Source organism: Podarcis gaigeae (genome assembly GCF_964106915.1).
Source record: "Podarcis gaigeae genome assembly, chromosome: 1".
Taxonomy (NCBI): domain Eukaryota; kingdom Metazoa; phylum Chordata; class Lepidosauria; order Squamata; family Lacertidae; genus Podarcis; species Podarcis gaigeae.
The window spans coordinates 121183690-121204414 of record NC_139678.1 but is presented as its reverse complement, the minus strand read 5'-3'; the positions used below and the strand labels follow the sequence as shown (position 1 = coordinate 121204414).

The 20725-nt window shown below is 48.3% G+C and overlaps 1 protein-coding gene across 1 annotated transcript in view; it reads right to left on the bottom strand.

Annotated features, from left to right (window-relative positions):
- The window catches only part of DNAH7 (dynein axonemal heavy chain 7), a 152927-nt gene that overhangs the window by 36052 nt on the left and 96150 nt on the right, over positions 1-20725 (bottom strand). Inside the window, exons 44-49 of the mRNA XM_083715690.1 lie at positions 19476-19656; positions 15723-15908; positions 11334-11497; positions 9885-10039; positions 7943-8133; positions 6103-6236 (exon numbers count right to left, since the gene is read on the bottom strand). Of these exons, the coding sequence (XP_083571816.1) occupies positions 6103-6236; positions 7943-8133; positions 9885-10039; positions 11334-11497; positions 15723-15908; positions 19476-19656 (1011 nt within the window). The remainder of the gene's footprint in view (positions 1-6102; positions 6237-7942; positions 8134-9884; positions 10040-11333; positions 11498-15722; positions 15909-19475; positions 19657-20725) is intronic.

The following is a 20725-nucleotide window of genomic DNA, read 5'->3' as shown; positions in this document are numbered from 1 at the left end:
TCAGTCGTGGCTCGTCGAAATGCCTTCTACGCAAAGCGGCAAGCCCCTGGGGAAACCATAACTGGGTTTGTGACCTCTCTCCACCAAACCGCCCGGTTCTGCAACTTCTCAGAGCTGGAGAACATGCTTCGGGACCGCCTCGTCGGTGGCCTGAAGGATGAGAAGCTGCAACGACGCCTCTACGCTAAGAAGGACCTAACATTCCAGGTCGCTCTGGAGGAGGCCCTGGCAACGGAAGCTGCCGAGAGGTCGACGCAAGAGGCACGGCCGAGCCAGCCGTCCCAACCGAGGGTCCACCACGAAGACCTCACCAACGACTCAGGATCCGACAGGGAGGAGGTGCACCGAGTATAGCAGCGCACTCAAGCAGCCCACATACCACAGCTGCCTCGACGAGAAGGAGGGAACTGCGCAAGCTGCGGGGAAAGTCACGAGAGGAGGACCTGCCGTTTCCGCAACGTAGAGTGCAGGCAGTGCAGAAAATTGGGACACATCGCCCGGGTGTGTCGGGCTCGGCCCACCCGACGCCAGGCATCAGATGACCAATCCAAGAGCCCCAGGTCCCGGGGCCCAACGCACCAAGGCAACTCGACGGAGCTCACGGACGTCCAGGTATACCAGTTGCCCTACCCCAACATAGAGAAAATTTATGTAGAGGTACGGATAGAGGGGGCCCCATGCCGCATGGAGCTTGACACGGGTTCAAATCTATCCATAATCTCGGCAAGGACCTTAAGGAAACTGTGTCCTACTGGGGGTCCCAAACTCAGGCCAGCCCCATTCACCCTCCGGGACTTCCAGAAACGTAAGGTCCCCACAATGGGGGTGGGGACCTTCAGGGTGCAATACCGAGGGCGGACGCGGCAACTGGACTTGCTTGTGGTCAAGGGCCCCTACATTAGCTTACTGGGATTGGCATGGTTTGGACCACTGGGGCTAGCCATCACCGGGGTGAACCACACTACCTTACAAGTGGACGTGGATGCCATATGCAAGGAATTTCCAGAGGTTTTTGATGGGAAATTGGGACAGTATACGGGCCCCCCCATTGCTCTACAGCTTGACCCCACAGTACGACCGGTCAGGCTAAAGGCCCGCCGGGTCCCGTTCGCCCTGAAACCCCGTATAGACGAGGAATTGGACCGGCTTGTGGAGCAAGGAGTACTGGAGCCGGTGCCCAATGCCCCCTGGGAAACCCCAATCGTCACACCCGTCAAGCCTAATGGTTCAGTCCGCATCTGCGCAGACTACAAATGTACCATAAACAAGGCCCTCACGGCCCATGCATACCCAGTGCCAGTGGTCAGCCATGTCCTTGCCACCCTGGCTGGGTCGAAAATTTTTGGCAAGCTGGACTTGGCCCAAGCATATCAACAGCTTCCAGTAGATGAGGCCACAGCAGAGGCACAGACAATTGTGACGCACAGAGGAGCGTTCAGGGTAAAGCGGCTGCAATTCGGTGTCAGTGTGGCACCAGGCATATTCCAGAATCTAATGGACTCGCTCCTTAAAGGGATTCCTGGCGTCACCCCCTTCTTCGATGATGTGTTGATTGCCGGGCCCACACCAGAGGAGTTTGAGGACCGCCTCCGCACCGTTCTGCACCGTTTCCAGATGGCGGGTCTCAAGGTGAAGCGGGAAAAATGTCTACTAGGAGTGCCTCAGGTGGACTTTCTGGGATTTATGGTGGACGCAGAAGGGGTCCACCCAACTGGGGACAAGGTACGGGCCATTTGTGATGCCCCAGCACCCAAGAGCAAGACTGAACTTCAGGCCTTCTTGGGACTATTGAACTTTTACCATTCCTTCCTTCCCCACAAAGCAGTGGTAGCGGAGCCCCTACACAGACTCCTGGACAAGCGGGCCCCTTGGGTGTGGGGCCAGCGCCAGGAGGCTGCATTCCAGGCAGTCAAGGACCTGCTTGTCTCAAACTCGGTCTTGGCACACTTCGACGAGAGGCTGCCGGTGGTGCTAGCATGCGACGCCTCGCCCTATGGCATTGGCGCTGTCCTGGGACACCAACTCCCAGATGGAAGAGAGGTACCGGTAGCATACTTTTCCCAGACACTCAACGCAACCGAGCGGAACTACTCGCAAATAGACAAGGAGGGGCTCGCAATCGTGAAGGGAGTAAAAAAATTCCATGATTTCTTGTACGGGCGGCCCTTCACCGTGGTGACTGACCACAAGCCGTTGCTTGGCTTGTTTGCTCCCGAAAAGCAGACCCCCCAAGTGCTGTCTCCTCGTGTCCTCAGGTGGTCAATTTTCCTTGCCAGCTACCAGTATGCACTGATTCACCGCCCGGGGAAGGCGATGGGCCATGCGGACGCCCTCAGCAGACTACCACTACCAGAAACAGGCCCCGACCCAGCACCTGCACAAGAGGTTATGAGCCTGGAGCTGCTTCCTGACCGCCCCATTCAGGCACAAGAAGTTGCACACCATTCCAAGAAAGATAGGGTCATCTCCCGGGTCCTGGACTGGGTGTGGAGGGGATGGCCCAGCAGCAGTCCTGGGCCAGAATTCGCTGGCTACACAACCCGCAAACATGAACTGTCGGCCCACAAGGGGTGCCTGTTATGGGGAAGCAGGGTTGTTGTTCCCCAGCCCCTCCGCAAAAGGGTCCTCACAGCCCTACATGAGACACACCCAGGGGTAGTAAGAATGAAGGCCCTGGCCAGGAGTTATGTGTGGTGGCCAGGGATCGACGGAGAGATAGAGGCCTGGGTCAAACACTGCCAGGCCTGCCAAGAATCCCGCCCAGATCCCCCAAGGACCCCAGTCCAGTCCTGGGAGTCCGCCCGAGCACCATGGTCACGCCTGCATGTGGACTTCGCTGGCCCCTTTCAGGGGAAAACATTCTTCATAGTGGTGGACTCCTACACCAAATGGCTGGAAGTTGCACTGGTACCGTCCACTTCTACATCCGCAGCCATCCAGGTACTACGCAGGCTCTTTGCAACCCATGGGCTCCCTGACACTCTCGTCTCAGACAATGGGACTGCATTTACGTCAGGAGAATTCCAAACCTTCACAGCGCAGAACGCCATCCGCCACATCCGTTCGGCGCCATTCCACCCTGCCACCAATGGCCAAGCAGAACACATGGTGCGGACCACCAAGGACACCCTTTGCCGCATGACGCAAGGGGATTGGGAGTACCGCCTTGCCACATTCCTCCTAGCACAGCACAGCACCCCCAGCTCAACAACTGGCCGGAGCCCCGCTGAACTACTAATGGGTCGGCGCCTTGCAATCAGATTGGACCGCCTTCACCCCGATAGAGCTCAGGATGAGGTAGTGGTGGGGGAAGGCAGGAACCCCCGGACCTTCAAGGCCCAGGACCCAGTGTACGCAAAGAATTTTGGGGCAGGCCCAGCATGGGTACCTGCCACAGTCACCAGGGTCACTGGCCCCGTGTCGTACGAGGTGCTAACGGATGGGGGGCAATGCTGGCGCCGCCACTGCGACCAGATACGGCGACGATTCCCGGGAGAAAACCAGGAGGAGGAAAGGTCAGAGGAGTCCCAAGGGAACAGCGGGGCAGTGAGGCCCATAGAGCAGGAGGGGGCAGCAGGAGAGGCAGAATCAGTAAATACAGAGAGGACCTGCGAGGCTGAAAGGACACCGGAGCCAGAACCACGACTGAGCGAGCCGGTTGCGCCAGACCAAACAGCCCCATCACAGCCAGCATCCTTGGAACACGAGCCAGAACCTGAACCCCGGACCAGGGAACACCCCAGGCCACAACGCGCACGTAGGCCGCCGGCGTACCTCGAGGACTATGAATGCGACCTCCCGGGCAGGACTGGAACTTAGAGGGGAGGGGTGTTATGTACTGAGTTGAATAGGATCCAAACTGCAGCAGTCTGATTGGTCCTAGAACAATAGGATCCAAATTGCAGCAGTCTGATTGGTCCTAGAACAATAGGATTCAGAATGCAGCAGTCTGATTGGTCCTAGAACAATGCAGCAATATGATTGGTTGGCAGGAACCACCCAATCATGCTCCAGATATAAGTGAATCCACAACCTGATTAGCTTACAGTAGAATTCCAGAATTAGCCAATCATGTGCAGCCCATTGTGTAAATAATGTATATAAAGCAGATACTTTGAGGGGACATTCATTCATTCCTCCTCACCACTATGAGCTGAATAAAGAGCATGAAATCACTTTGCGACTCTGAGTATATTTCAGGGTCGTCTGCTTTGAGGCAGGGGCTTGGTAGGAATTTGTCCATTTGGCTGATTGGCTGGTGCCATTTGGTTTTGCCTACTGTGTAGCAAATCATCACAACTTGTAAGGTTGGCGGTTAGGCATTGGTTCGAATTGGTTGGTGGAATCCAGGGGCTTGCCATTCTTTTTGTCCTTGTCCCTGGCATCAGACTTGGGCCACCAAGAGCCTGAGGGTGAGAAGTGAGGGACTGAGGCCAAGCTTCATTTTCTCCCCAAAATTTGTTTCACGCACTGGCTTTCGCTGGAATCCGGAAGTCAGTTCTGCCCCTGGGCAAGGACAGATAGTCGGAACCAATGCCTAAGCAACCACTCACTTGGATGTATTTAAATAAAGTTGTGGCCAACATCGTGCCAAAAACCCAAACCAAAATTGATGTGTGATGTGTGAGTTATTGGGGGGTGGCTTGGGGACTTCGACACGCATGAGCGGACCTCATTCTACATCATTTTTAATTTTTTTTGGAATGGAAGGCAACTAAAATAGCTTGTCCCAAAACTACCAAAAGATGAATTAAAAGTTAGCTGTCACTGGGAGGAAGTGCAAACTTTGTGGTGGGAGGGGGGCATCTCTCTTGGGAGCCAGAGCAACAAAGCAACAACAAAAAAAAATTTATATGAAAGCACCTCCAATTCACTTTCAAGTGCCTAACACGAGTCATCGTTAGTCTGCTGATAGGGGCAGACAAGTACTTAATTGTAGGTTTATTCTTTAATTATAGAGATTAATTTTTAAGAAGTGGCTTCGGATGCTGAGCGGATTGCATTTTATTATTTCGGGAGGAATGTCTTCTGGACTATAATTCCACAACCCTCCCACCCCAAATCATCAGATAAATTGTCATTTAAAACTACTGTATTAAGAACAGGCTAAAAAGAGTCCCAATAGACAAACCAGAATTCCATTTGCTCCAGGTAACATTTTTTCTTATTTTCTCCCAAAAATAAAAGGAAAAAGGATCCTGTTCCCTCCTCTCAGTTTTAGCAGGGGGCATAAATAGATCCCCTTTTCTCTATTTTGTTCTGAGGGGAGGCAAAGGAAAATGGGGGATACTTTCCAAAACACACTCTCTCTCTCTCTCTCTCTCTCTCTCTCTCTCTCTCTCTCTGTGTGTGTGTGTGTGTGTGTGTCTGTCTGTCTGTCTGTCTGTCTGTCCATTATTATTATTTTTAAACCATTGTGTGTTTTTTTAAAAAACCACATGTTTAGGGTTACTCTCATTTTGACTCAAGAAAATCACCATTTTATAGTTCAAATCACAAAAAAATAAATACAGTAAATGGACAAAAGTACAAAGATTCACAAAATGTTTAGGGGTATGTGAACCCCTGTGTACCCCCAGAAAAAGCACTGGTTTAAACATACACACACATTATATCTATCTATCTATCTATCTATCTATCTATATATGTATATATCTTAATAATTAGATAGATTAGATTGTTAAAACCCACCAGGTAGTTTACATAAAATGTAAAATATTCTTAAGATCAACAGACTTTTAAAAAAACCAAGGAGACAGAATAAATCAAAAAACAGATAAAATCAACACTGCAAAAAAAAAGTTTTAATCAATTTACATGTCTGGGTAGACTTGCCTAAACAAAACAATTTTTTAAAGCAGCATCCATTTCATCACAAGATAGTGATGGCACACCCATCTCACAGCCATAAAAAAAGGCCATGTGTCTGCAGTCTTTCTGCAAGAAAGCATCCTTTGCCTAAGCCATAGTCTGCAAATAACTTTGGCAACAGCTTTAACTAAGAGCATCCACGATGCGATGCCTTCATATTCGACATTAGCCACTTCTCTCCTCTCATCCCTTCTGCTAAAACAAGTTTTCTAGCTAGTAAGATTTCGATACCTTTTGTTTTCAGCTCCTTGCAATATCAGGGCTTGCTTTTCTTCTTCGAGATCAGGTCTCTCCCTTGCGACAACAATCCCGAGAAGCTGGTCTTGCATTCCCTCCGGCGTTATCATGAAGTTTAATAATGTTACCTGCGATTTTTTAAAAAAAGAATTAAAAACCAAATCGAAACAGGGCTAGGTAAACCGTAAAAGGTAAAGGTAAAGGGACCCCTGACCATTAGGTCCAGTCGTGACCAACTCTGGGGTTGCGATGCTCATCTTTGCTTTATTGGCCGAGGGAGCCGGCGTACAGCTTCCGGGTCATGTGGCCAGCATGACTAAGCCGTTTCCGGCAAAGCAGAGCAGCACACGGAAATGCCGTTTACCTTCCCGCTGGAGCGGTACCTATTCATCTACTTGCACTTTGATGTGCTTTCGAACTGCTAGGGTGGCAGGAGCAGGGACCGAGCAATGGGAGCTCACCCCGTCGCGGGGATTCGAACCGCCGACCTTCTGATCGGCAAGCCCTAGGCTCTGTGGTTTAACCCACAGCGCCACCCGCATCTCACAGCGCCACCCGCATCCCACTCCTTTTCCCTTCCTCCCCCACAACAAACATTCTGTGAGGTGAGTGAGGCTGAGAGTCTTCAGAGAAGTATGACTAGCCCAAGGTCACCCATGTGGGTGAGCGGGGAATCAAACCCGGTTCACCAGATAATGAGTCCACCGCTCTTAACCACTACACCACACTGGCTCATAGGTAAACCGTACGCCAATGCTAATCTAAAGCCCCTGAAATGTAGGCTGTGTGCAAACCATAAATTTAATACACATTTAAAGCACACAAACCAAAAGAATCCCAGAAACCAGAGTTCACCCTTCACAGCACTATAACCACCCTTAGCAACTACAGTTTCCAATATTCTTCCAGGGGTGTGTGCTTTAAATATATGGTGTATAAGCAGTGAAACACCTTCTACAGGGAGCATTTGCCAGTTTTCACTGAGTGAAAGCAGTAAAAAGACTGTTATTTTTGCTCCAAGGATTAAGACCAGCCTCTCACAACCTTGAGTCCACAGATGTTCTTGAACTACAACTCCCATCATCTTTGACCACAGGCCATGGTGGTTAGCAATCAGGGCACTGACTTGGGCCCCAGAATATGGGTGCCCAGGTTATGGGAGCCACTGGAAGTCAGGTTCCGAGGTCTCGCAAGGCACCAGAACTTTCGTCGGGGGCCCTGCAGTGTGGGTTCTGAATACCCACAACAATTATTTTGTGGGTGCTTGGGCCTGCAGGGTTCCCTATAGGTGGGTTTATTATATTATATATTATTGATGAGAGTTGTAGGCCAACAATATCTGAGGACCCAAGGTTGAGAAAGGCTGGATTAGACGATCTGTGCTACTTTCATATATGGGCTAAAGTGAATAATAATAATAATAATGCTATAAAAAATTAAAGGTAAAAGCAGCTGATCATACTAGCATATGCAACCATGAGGGAGAGCATTGTGGAAAAGATTACAGTGGTACCTCTGGTTGCGAACAGGATCCGTTCCAGAGCCCCGTTTGCAACATGAGCAGAATGCAACCCACGTCTGCGTGGGTCATGATTCACCGCTTCTGCGCATGCACGTGACACCATTTTGCGCATCTGCACATGCACGGGCAGTGAAACCCGGAAGTAACCCTTTCCGGTACTTCCAGGTCACCGCGGGACGCAACCTGAAAATGCACAAGCGGAAGCAAACGTAACAAGAGGTATGACTGCAATCCTATTATTGCAAACGATATGAGCAATCTGATTATTAAAGCGAAAGCAAACAGCTCCATGTTCCTGTGCTAACCACTCACTTTGACAGATGTTTCCGGGAGGTAGTGGGGGTTTCTCAGCTTGGTTGTAATATAAAAGCGAAAGTCGGGAGCATATTCAATGGTGGAATCGCCCAAACGGATACAGATGCTGCCGGCCTGCTTGAAGGTCTGCTTCAGCAGAAGTGGCTCAAGAATAGGGTCCAGTTCTTCAGCAACGTTTTCCAGCAGCACTTCGGTTACAACCAGAAAAAAAGATTTGGTTAATAAACCATTAACTCCCTGGCTTACAATTTGCTAGGAGCAGCAACAAAAGGCGGAGGGGAAATAATGTTCTGGCTGAAGCCTGGGATAGCTCAGTGGGTAGAGCATGAGACTCGCAATCTCAGCGTTGCAGGTTTGAGACCCATGTTGGGCAAAAGATTCCTGCATTGTGAGGGGTTGAGCTAAATGACCCTTGTGGTCCATTCCAATGCTAAAATCTTATGATTCGGAAGGAAGGAAGGAAGGAAGGAAGGAAGGAAGGAAGGAAGGAAGGAAGGCAAGGCAAGGCAATGGATGGATGGATGTGGATGTAGATGTGGATGCCTGTGGTTGGTGGTTCGGTGTGTTAGCTGTGGACCTATTTGCTACTGGCATGCTGCTCCCATAATGTGTTTGTACCGTATTTTTTGCCCCATAGGATGCACCGGCCCATAGGACGCACCTAGTTTTATTGGGGGGGAAATAAAGAAAAAAAATATTTTTCCCCCCCAGGTGCGGGGCTGGGGCGGGGGAAGCCCGAGCTTCCCCGACCCCAGCCCCCAGAACAGGCTGCTATGCACTAGCTGTGGGAGAGTCGCGCGGCTCTCCCACGGCTAGCGAAGCCTGAAGCTTGGGGCGTGCTGAGCTGCTAGCAGCGGATAGCTTCCTGAAGCCTGGAGAGCGAGAGGGGTCGGTGCGCACCGACCCCCCTCGCTCTCCAGGCTTCAGCGAAAGCCTGCATTCGCCCCTTAGGACGCACACACATTTCCCCTTCATTTTTGGAGGGGGAAAAGTGCGTCCTATAGGGCGAAAAATACGGTAATTTCTTTGTTCTTTTGTTTGATTTTGCATGGTTATGGATTTATTTTGCCCCACCCGCCATTGGAATGTGGCCTCCAGGAAGGCTGGCAGCATTCAAATCTGGCCCTTGGGGCTGAAAGTGGTTCCTGCATAAAGGTTATTTTTGTACGCTACTACTGCGACCCGTGTTTTGTTAGCCCCAAAATGGAAGACGAGTGAGGTCCCAACCAAAGAAGAATGGCAACTTAAGTTGACAGAATATGCACAACTCTCTATAGAATAAGAGAACAAGAAGAATATACGTTTAAAGAAGACTGGAAAACGTTTATTGAATATAAATGTTTGAGAAATAATTGTGTATTGCTGAAAATGCTGGCAACATTAAGATAAACTCAACAGTGTAAACAAGTTTTGATGGATGCAAGAATGGGATACTGAATGGTATATTTTGTAAAATATGCAGGGATTTATGATATTTAAAATGAACCATGGAAACAGAAGAAGGGAAGTCATTGATATCTTAAGGATGTAAAATGAGTATTTCAAATTGTAAAGAAGAAAACTCAATAAAAATTATATACAAAGAGAGAAAGAGAGAGTGGTTCCTCAGCCCTGAACTAGACAAGACTAGGCAAAGCTTGTATTTTGAATACCAGGGCAGGGACTAGCAATTTGATCAGTAGCTCGATAGCATATATTTCCTGTCAAATCAGATCGAGACCAAAGCAGTATAAAGAGGACTGTCACATGCCCCCAAAAAACAAAAAACAAGGGTTATAAATTAATTTTCAAGTGCAATAAGAGTTCCACTGATCTGGTGGTACTGCAACCAGAATTTGGTCAACTATAAAAGCAACCCGCAGTTCTGCTTTTACAATTAATCATCCTGCACTCTCCAAGTTCGTTAGCAGTCTCTGCTTTTCAGGGCCCGGTCGCTTACCAGGTGTGCCAAACTGGACGCAGTTTTCTAGCGTTCTCACAAATTCCGTGTCGCTGAGTTTGATGACGTGCAAGCTGTTTGCCTTTTCCATGTGCTTCACCCACTTGTTGGCTTGGCCCTGAGGATCGATCATGAGAGGCCATCTTCTCGCGTTTCTGGAGAGAAAGACATGGGAGAGCACAAAACCTTGCGAACAAGGTTTCACTTGTCTTCTGTGCAGTGCAACCCTTATGCATGTTTACTGGGAAGTAAAAACGAATGAACCAACCAGAGATGCCTTAGGGAAATGATCCTATACCCCCTTACCAAGTCGGTAGGCTTGTGTGCCCAACAGCAGCATAACTAGATTTGATGGGGCAAGGGTTAGTAGTAATATATATATATATATATCCCCTGTCCAACTGGCTGGGTTTCCCCAGCCACTCTGGGCAGCTTCCAATGTATTTAAAATACATTAAAAATCAGTCATTAAAAACTTTCCTAAACAGGGCTGCCTTCAGATGTCTTCTAAAAGTCAGATAGTTGCTTATTTCCTTGACATCTGATGGGAAGGCATTCCACAGGGCAGGCACTGGGGTGAGTGGGTGGGTACCTTTTTAGTGTAAATGAATTCTTACTACTTTCTCAATAGGGATGATACGCTTGTCAAAACGAAGAGCCCATAAATTAATTCTGAGTGAATTAATTAAATCAAATAAAATTAAATCTGAACGAACCAACATTAATTCCTTTTCACACTTTGTTCCTGTCCCTGTCTCAAAACATGGGCATGCAGCCCTCTGAGGCCTGGCCATAGGGCAATGTGACCCTCAAACAAACAAAAAAACGCTCAGCACCCCAGGTTTAGAGTACAGTGGTACCCTGGTTCTCAAATTTAATCCCTTCCGGAAGTCCGTTCCAAAACCAAAGCATTCCAAAACCAAGGTGGGCTTTCCCATAGAAAGTAATGCAAAATGGATTGATCCATTCCAGACTTTTAAAAACAACCCCTAAAACAGCAATTTACTATCTAACGAGACCGTTGATCCATAAAATGAAAGCAATAAACAATGTACTGCAGTCACACAATCTATCAGTAGCTGAACTGGGTTCCACACAGTCACAAAAACAAAACAAAACAAACCCACAAAAACAAAAACACAAAATAAATAGCAAAATCAAACAGACCTCAGCGTAACATTCAAAACACAAGCGTGGCACTCAAATCGGAAGCGTAACACTCAAAATGGAGCACGTTCGGCTTCCGAAAAAAGTTCGCAAACCGAAACACTTACTTCCAGGTTTGCGGTGTTTGGGTTCCAAGTTGTTTGAATACCAAGGCATTTGAGAACCAAGGTACTACTGTATTCCTTCCAGCAGTGGCTGAGATTATTATTTTTTTAAAAAAAAGCTTTTTTTAAAAAAAAAAAACAACTATTGAGATGTCTGTCTGAAACACCTGTTACTTACGAGATAATAATGCCATTGTCAATGGAAAATGTGTCAGAAGGCAGCCCGGCAATGTTCCAGGCTCGGATTTTAACCGGGTCTCCTAAAGTTGTTGTTAGAGAAAAGTCATCTGAGCAAGGGATGCCTCTTGCCTTCAATGTCAATACCCAGTCCTGTGCTTGGTTCTGCAAGGGAAGGGCGCCAAGTGTTAGCCAAAGTCACCTTCGGCCGCTGCTAGATCTGCATGAGAAGCAATAACAGTCTCATGGCAGTCCAAAGCATTAGAGCTCACTGCCAAAGTCTTCTCGCCCTTGGTGACTGAAGGGCAAGTCTGTGTGTTCCTCCTTACAATTCTAAACAGTACGCTTGCCACCAGTTATTACGGAGACAATACAGAAATCCAAGAGCTACTTCAAAGTAGAGCTCTCACCCAGTTAAAAGAAATCTTAGTCAATTAATCATGGGTGTTTCAGGCAACCAGTTGATTAATAATCAATCCATTAAATCTGCACATATCTGCTAATAATAATAATAATAATAATAATAATAATAATAATTTTTATTTATACCCCGCCCTCCCCAGCCAAGGCCGGGCTCAGAGCGGCTTACAAGCAATAATAAAAACAAGTTGAATGATTACAACTTAAAAATAAAATTAAAATGCAACATAAAAAATACTGAAACATTAAAATATCAAAATGTATCCTCATCGCAGGAGGAGAAGGAAAGGAAAAAAGAAAGAATCAAATTGGCTCCAAGCCAAAGGCCAGGCAGAACAGCTCTGTCTTACAGGCCTTGCGGAAAGAAATCAGATCCTGCAGGGCCCTGGACTCATGAGGCAGAGCGTTCCACCAGGCCGGAGCCAGAGTTGAAAAGGCCCTGGCTCTGGTTGAAGCCAATCTAACTTCCTTAGGGCCCGGGACCACTAGGGTGTTGTTATTTATGGACCTTGAGGTTCTCCGTGGGGCATAACGGGAGAGATGGTCCCGTAGGTACGAGGGTCCTAGGCCGTGAAGGGCTTTAAAGGTCAAAAGCAGCACCTTAAATCTGACCCTGTACTCTACCGGGAGCCAGTGCAGTTTGAAAAGCACTGGGTGAATATGCTCCCATGGCAGAGACCCCGTAAGGAGCCTCGCTGCAGCATTCTGCACCCTCTGGAGTTTCTGGGTCAGCTTCAAGGGCAGCCCCGCATAGAGCGAATTACAGTAGTCAAGCCTGGAGATGGATCGCTGTGGCCAGGTCGGGGCGGGAAAGGTAAGGGACCAACTGCTTGATGAGGCGAAGGTGGAAAAATGTCGCCTTGGCTGTTGCTGTAACTTGCGCCTCCATGGAAAGGGAGGCGTCAAGGATTACACCCAAACTCTTAACGGAAGACAATGGCACTAATTGGGCCCCCGCAAGAGAAGGGAGTTGGTCTCTCATCCCCATGCCATCCCGACCCAGCCATAGGACCTCTGTCTTCGAAGGATTTAGTTTCAATCGGCTCCCACGAAACCATCCAGCCACAGCTTCCAAGTATCTGGTCAGTGTGTTCGGGGCCGAGTCGGTGTGGCCATCCATCAGCAGATAGAGCTGAGTGTCATCAGCATATTGGTGACAGCCCGGCCCAAAGCTCCGGATAATCTGGGCAAGGGGGCGCATAAAGATGTTAAAAAGCATTGGGGAGAGAATTGTGCCCTGCGGCACTCCACACACCAAGGAATGGCGCGACGACATTTCCCTCCCTAGTGCCACCATCTGTCCCCGACCAGAGATAAAAGAGCACAGCCAGTTACGGGCTATGCCCTGTATCCCCAAGTCTGCGAGGCGGTGGTCCAGAAGATCATGATCGACCATGTCAAAGGCTGCTGACAAATCTAAAAGGATTAGTAGTCCTGACCCGCCTTGATCCAGTTGTCTATGGAGATCATCTGTTAGGGCAACCAGAGCCGTCTCGGTCCCAAAACCAGGACGGAAACCGGACTGAAATGGATCTAAAGCCGATGTTTCCTCCAGAAACCTACCAAGCTGTTCAGTAACCGCTCTCTCAATTACCTTATCCAGATATGGAAGATTTGAAACTGGGTGGTAATTGGATAGGTCTATGGGATCTAATGAAGTTTTCTTTAAGAGTGGACACACTACTGCTTCCTTCAGTCCCCCTGGGAATGTCCCCATGTCAAGGGACAAATTGATAATTTCAACCAGGGCATCCGCACAACATCTGGACACTCCTTAATCAGCCAAGATGGGCACGGATCAAGGAGGCAGGTGGTGGGCCTACCAACTTGGAGGAATCTATCCACATCAGCAGGGAGTATCTGATCGAAATGGTCCAACACTGGACCTGAAGTCAGTCAAGGGGCCTCCAGTTCAGTCACTGTAGCTAAATTGGTAGGGAGGTCATGGTGGAGCAACAGGACTTTCTCCGCAATAAAGCTTGCGAATGCCTCACAGCTGTGGGTCGAATTTGTGCTTAAATTTGGTTGTCCTCCTAAGAATGTTATTGACCTAATTAATCTAAAAGGTTGTACCGGGCGAGAGCTAGCAGATGCAATGGAAGCTGCAAAGTAAGATTTCTTAGCAGCTTTCATAGCCATCTCATAGGCTTTCATAAGCGTCCTGTAAGATGTTCTTGAGGCTCCGTCACGAGTCAGTCGCCATACTCGCTCTAGCCGTCTGAGATCCCGCTTCATTTTCTGGAGCTCCTCAGTAAACCAAGGGGCCCGGTTTCGACCGGGTTGCAGAGGGCGCTTGGGCGTGATCTCATCAATGGCTGCCAAGAGCCAGTTATTCCAGTTCTCAAAAGGTCATCTAATGAGTCGCCAGGAGGAGCAGGGTCCCGCAAGCCTTGTCGGAATCTATCAGGATCCATCTGTTTTCGCAGACGAGCCCAAATAGGTTCGCCACCCGAGCAGGGGAGGAGCGGGAAGTCAATCTTGGCTTTCAGAGCGTAGTGATCAGACCATGGCACTTCCACAGGGGGGAGCATGATCACATCTATGCCAGCCCCAAAGATCAGATCCAGAGTGTGGCTGCTTGATGAGTGGGGCCCAAAACAAACTGGGAGAGCCCTAGTGTTGCCATGGAAGTCACTAGGTCCAGAGCCTGTGAGGAGAGAGCGGCATCGGCATGGACGTTGAAGTCTCCCAAAACCAGTAGGTTTGGGAACTCCAAGGCCCAGCCCGCCACCACCTCCAGCAGGTCTGACAGGGTGGCTGCCGGTGTGCTGGGTGGTCGGTACACCAGCCAGACAGCCAAGCTCTCCTTGGTGCCCCACACGAGACCAACACCTTCAATGCCGGAGATCTCCCGTGACGGCAGAGCTCTGAAAGAGCAATCCTCCCGGATTAACAACGCTACTCCTCCACCCCGACCCACAGTCCGCGATTGATGGAGGATGGAGAAACCTGGGGGTATCTCATGTAGGGAGACTACTTCGCCTTCCTGTACCCAGGTCTCCGTCACACAAGCCAGGTCAATCCCCTGCGAGACAAAAAAGTCACACATGGTGGAGGTTTTGTTGCCTATGGACCTGGCATTGCACAGCACCAATGACGGAGGTGGGTAATCCTTGCTCTCCCTACCCTCATCCCTTGGGGTATAAGGAAGAAAACCTTAACTTTCAACTAGAAGTGAAAATGATCTTGCAAGGAAGCGTGGCCATTTAAACTGCTAGCATGAAGTCGGAGCCCCACCAAAGAAAAGGACAGAAGTATCTAGCCTCTGCTCAATTATTTCCCCCATTCTCTGACTATTCTAACCTGTCGGAACCAAACCTGAAAGTCTCATTAGTGTCTCATTCACTTGAGAGAGCTGTGATCCTGCTCTGGAAAAAGTCCCAGAGTTGTGTTCCCCTGTGTTCCTTCTCTTATCTAAGGAAGTTAGATTAGCTTCAACCAGAGCCAGGGCCTTTTCAACACTGGCTCCGGCCTGGTGGAACGCTCTGCCTCATGAGACCAGGGCCCTGCAGGATGTGATTTCTTTCCGCAAGGCCTGCAAGACAGACTTGTTCTGCCTGGCCTTTGGCTTGGAGCCAATTTGATTCCCTCCCCCTCTTTCTTTTTTCTTTTTCCTTTCTCCTCCTGTGATGAGGCTGCATTTTAATATTTTAATGTTTCAATATTTTAATGTTGTATTTTAATCTTGTTTTTAAGTTGTATTCATTCAACTTGTTTTTATTATTGCTTGTTAGCCGCCCTGAGCCCGGCCTTGGCTGGGGAGGGCGAGGTATAAATAAAAATCATTATTATTATTATTATTATTATTATTATTATTATTATTACAGCAAACACCAACTTTTATTTTAATCTCTTCACTTCTGTTCCAGACTCAGTTAAATGTCTGGCCAGCTGAGGGAAACCAGCTGCTTATTTGGTATAGAAACATTTCAAACACACAAAAAATGTCATTTATTCCTTCATTCCTTACCTGTCGGTAGCTGGATGTGAAGGCTCCCAGATAAGCCACAATGCCTGATGAGATGAGGATATCGCCTGTCAAATTGATATACTGCTTTCCGAGTTCCAAAGCTGTCTGGCTCCAGCGGGTTTTCTCACCTCCAAGGCCACCAAGTAATTTTTCTGCTCGGTCCAGCTTTTTGCTGCACAGGTCAACCTTAAAATCAAAACATAAACTTTAGGCAAAATACTTTGCAGCTATTGTTACCGCAGATTTCGCTTTTAATGCTTCTGAGAGCAAGCAGAGATGCATCGATTTTGCCAGGCTATATTATTATTTCTCAATAAAATAAATGGCCTTTGGATTTGAAGTTGCAATGCCTTAAGGGGGGAAAGCGGGGAAGAAAACGTGTGTGACAGATTGTCATGGCTGAATTCAGCAAGGTCTATGGCATTTCCATTCTTCTTTCCTTCAAATAAATTATAGCCTTCCGCCTGAAATGTGAAATTGATAATGGATTTATATGCGATACAGAAAACAGTAGCATCTGAAAAAGCAATGCATAGCTCACGAAAGCATTGTGCTGACTTATGAAGGTCACTTTCATATGAATGCGGGCCATGAGCTAAACGCAGGCTGAATTTTCTATCGGCTTCTCAAATATGTCTGCCGATATTGGAGATTTTGGAAACGTCGCACAGGGCTGCAAATTCACACAGGAACCAACATTGTCCGCTGGCTGTGAATCTATGCTGCAAACATTCTTGCCTAATGAGAATGGGAGGAAGAAAAGGAATCTGGGAGAGACCTGGACCTAGGGACTCCTCCTCCTCCCTTGTTTCTTCTTTTAAACTCCCCAGATTTGGTAGGAAAAATTCAGGCTTACAGGCAGAAGCTGTACCTCTGCCAGACTAAAGTCCAACACACAAAGAATTCATAGTTGCATGCTACAAAGAGAGACTCCCTTGGGTTCATTTTCTCTTCACCTTTATTCCATTTCCAAGCACAATTCAAAGAGTTGGTGCTAACCTTGAAAGCCGTAAACGACCTTGACCCAGAAGGAGCATCTCCACCACCATCGTTCAGCCTGGACACTGAGGTCCAGCTCCGAGGGTCTTCTGGAGGTTCCCTCCCTGCAAGAAGCCAAGTTACAGGGAACCAGGCAGAGGGCCTTCTCGGTAGTGGCACCTGCCCTGTGGAACACCCTCCCATCAGATGTCAAGGAAATAAACAACTATCTGGCTTTTAGAAGGCAGGGAAGTTTTTAATGTTTGATGCTTTATTGTGTTTTTAATATTCTGTTGGGAGCTGCCCAGAGTGGCTGGAGAAACCCAGCTGGATGGGTGGGGTATAAAAAATAAATTATTATTATTATTATTATTATTATTAAGATGCTTCCATGTTCCAACAAAAGGCGTATCTCTGCATTGCAGGGGGTTCCAACCAAACAATTATTTGATTCTGTGTTCCACACCATAAACCTGCGTCTTTTTGCTTTGCATTGTGTTCCTGGGTGACAAGGGCCTTACTAGACAGATCAGACCAAGGGTCGATCTAATCCAGACCATAAATTCAAAGCACTAGGATACTACTGCAACTATCATGGCTTCGCCTAAAAAATCCTAGGAGCTGTAGTTTGTTCAGGGTGCTGAGACTTGTCAGGAGACCTCTATTCATCTCACAGAGTTCCCTGGGAGGGTCAGACTGTCAGCTAGCACTATAGGAGGGAGGATGGAAAGGGATGGAAAACGAAGACCAACAGCAAGAGGAAAGAGGCAGGAACAGAAGAGCGAAGTGCAGAAAGGTGGAAGCCAGTGTGACTGTGGGAGAGGAGGAGAATGCTGGTAAAGGGGAAAGGAACCAGAAATTGGAGGAGAGAGAGAGAGAGAAGAAAGAGGGCAAATGGAGGAGGATCAGAAAGGGAGCAAAACGCCTTACCAAGGACCCCTTTGGGGAAGCATGTCTAATGCTGGCAGGCTCTATGGATCCCTTCTCCTCGGGTGTTCAGGGGGATCAGATAGACCTGTGTAGGAGCTATCCATTGCACGCAGACCCTCTCTGACAAAAGACTGAGTTCACATATGGCTTGGAACTGACATCACTGTTACCTAGCATGGCAGCAAATCCAGAGATCTAGGGAGCTCATCAAACCTCATGGCCTAAATTTGTCTTCTCTTTAAAGGTAAAGGTAAAGGGAGCCCTGACCATTAGGTCCAGTCGCGGACAACTCTGGGGTTGCGGCGCTCATCTCGCTTTATTGGCTGAGGGAACTGGCGTACAGCTTCCGGGTCATGTGGCCAGCATGCCTAAGCCGCTTCTGGCGAACCAGAGCAGCGCACAGAAACGCCGCTTACCTTCCCGCCAGAGTGGTACCTATTTATCTACTTGCACTTTGATGTGCTTTCGAACTGCTAAGTTGGCAGGAGCAGGGACTGAGCAACGGGAGCTCACCCCGTCGGGGGGATTTGAACCGCCGAACTTCTGATCGGCAAGCCCTAGGCTCTGTGGTTTAGACCACAGCGTAGCATTAACTAAAAGGCAATACTCACCGGCCAACAGGCACGGCATAAGGCGGTTCAGAAACTTCAGGTAGTACAGAATTCAGCGGCCAGGTCGCTTACCAGAACAAGCATTGGTCTGACTGCACTGGCTACCAATTAGTTTCCGGGCCCAATTCAAAGTGCTGGTTTTGACCTATATAGCCTTAAATGGCACAGGAGCACAATACCTCAAGGACCGCCTCTTTCCATATGAACCTATCCGGACCCTGAGATCACCTTCTGAGGCCCTCTTTCATGTGCCTCCTCCTCAAGAGGTCCGGAGGGTGGCAATATGAGAACGGGGCCTTCTCTGCAGTGGCTCCCCATCTGTGGAATGCTCTCCCCAGGGAAGTTTGCCTGGCACCTTCATTATACAACTTTAGGCGCAAGGCAAAAATGTTCCCTTTTAACCAGGCCTTTGGTTGATCTTATTGACATCCAGAACCCTTTTAGAATGTGGCTTTTGGGGGCGGGGTGAGGTATTGGGTTACTGCTTTTGGTTTGATTTTATATGTTGTGGTCTTGTTGTGAACCGCCCTGAAACCTCCGGGTATAGGGCAGTGTATAAGTTGGATGAATGAATGAATAAATAAATAAATAAATAAATAATCCCAGCACAGAGTCTTCCATAGAGCAGGCACCCCCAAACTCGGCCCTCCAGCTGTTTTGGGACTACAATTCCCATCATCCATGACCACTGGTCCTGATAGCTAGGGATGATGGGAGTTGTAGTCCCAAAAGAGCTGGAGGCTCGAGTTTGGGGATGCCTGCATAAAGTGTCTCTTGATGCAACTGACCCTGGAGGCTGCCAGGAAGAAGAGTTTGAAGAAGAAGAGTTTGGATTTGATATCCTGCTTTATCACTACCCGAAGGAGTCTCAAAGCGGCTAACATTCTCCTTTCCCTTCCTCCCCCACAACAAACACTCTGTGAGGTGAGTGGGGCTGAGAGACTTCAGAGAAGTGTGACTAGCCCAAGGTCACCCAACAGCTGCATGTGGAGGAGCCGGGAATCGAACCCGGTTCACCAGATTATGAGTCCACCACTCTTAACCACTACACCACACTGGCTCCTGAAGATGGCAAAAGGAAAACCGTCCTCCGCCAGGGCTTCTCAGGATCAAAGTCTTTGAATTTTTAAATGGTGCATCTGATTGTCGGCTGCCTGACAGCCCTGCTGAAGGGCAGGACAGAGACACCCTAAATAAATAACACGAACCTATGAGCCGACTCCATGTTACTTACCTGGTTCTCTAGGTCTGCTTTCTCCTGCTTCTTTTGTTCCAGTGTCTTTTGAAGTTTCGCGAGCTTGTCCTGAACTTCCTTCAGGGCTGCTTGTTTCTTTCTCAAACCATCCATAGCAATCTTCAGTTCCCCTTCAGCTGCGCTCAGCTTTATCTTCTTAGGGGCAACGACTTTGGCCACTCTGATGAAATGGTAACATGTCACAGAGACTGTTTTTACGCATCCACATGCAAACAAAACACAATTTATGCCCCACTTCTGCATCAAGACTCCCCCACCACCACCACACACAGAGCCACACGCATGGCAATTTCTGAGGTATTAGTTTTTGTACTTCCTTCTCCCTAAAACACATGTTTTTGTATGCACTCAAACTTTAAAATACTATTTAATGCATTTTATACCACAAAATATGCAGAAGTGCAAAAACAGAAAAGTAACTGTGTTGTAATCTACATATTAGCCTGAAAAGCATATATTAGGTTGGCTTACTAAAAGATGCTGACTGAACAAAATCCTTAAGCATCCCAACTAATTTCTGAGACTGTCTGTTCAACTGTCCAGCAGCTATATTATTATTAATTAAATTTGTGTACTGTCCTATACCTGCAGGTCTCAGGGAGGTTCACAACATAAAACCACAATAAAAGGTAAAGGGGTCCCTGACCATTAAGTCCAGTCACGGACAACTCTGGGGTTGCAGCGCTCATCTTCCTTTACTGGCCGAGGGAGCCAGCGTTTGACCGCAGACAGCTTCCGGGTCATGTGGCCAGCATGACTAAGCCACTTCTGACGAACCAGAGCAGCACACGGAAACGTCATTTACCTTTCCACCGGAGCGGTACCTATTTATCTACCTGCACTTTGACGTGCTTTCGAACTGCTAGGTGGGCAGGAGCTGGGACTTAGCAACAGGAGCTCACCCCGTCGCGGGGATTCAAACCACCGACCTTCCGATCAGCAAGCCCTAACTATATACAGTGGTGCCCGGCAAGACGAACGCCTCGCAAGACAGAAAACCCTCTAGACGAAAGGGTTTTCCGTTTTGGTGGCGCTTCGCAAAACGAATTTCCCTATGGGCTTGCTTCGCAAGACGAAAATGTCTTGCGAGTTCCTGCGGGTTTTTTCCCCTTTCCCTCCCCTTTTCCTAAGCCGCTAAGCCGCTTATCAGCTGATCGCTAAAAGCCGCTAATAGCGCTAATCCGCTAAGCTGTCAATGGGCTTGCTTCGCAAGACGAAAAAACCGCTAT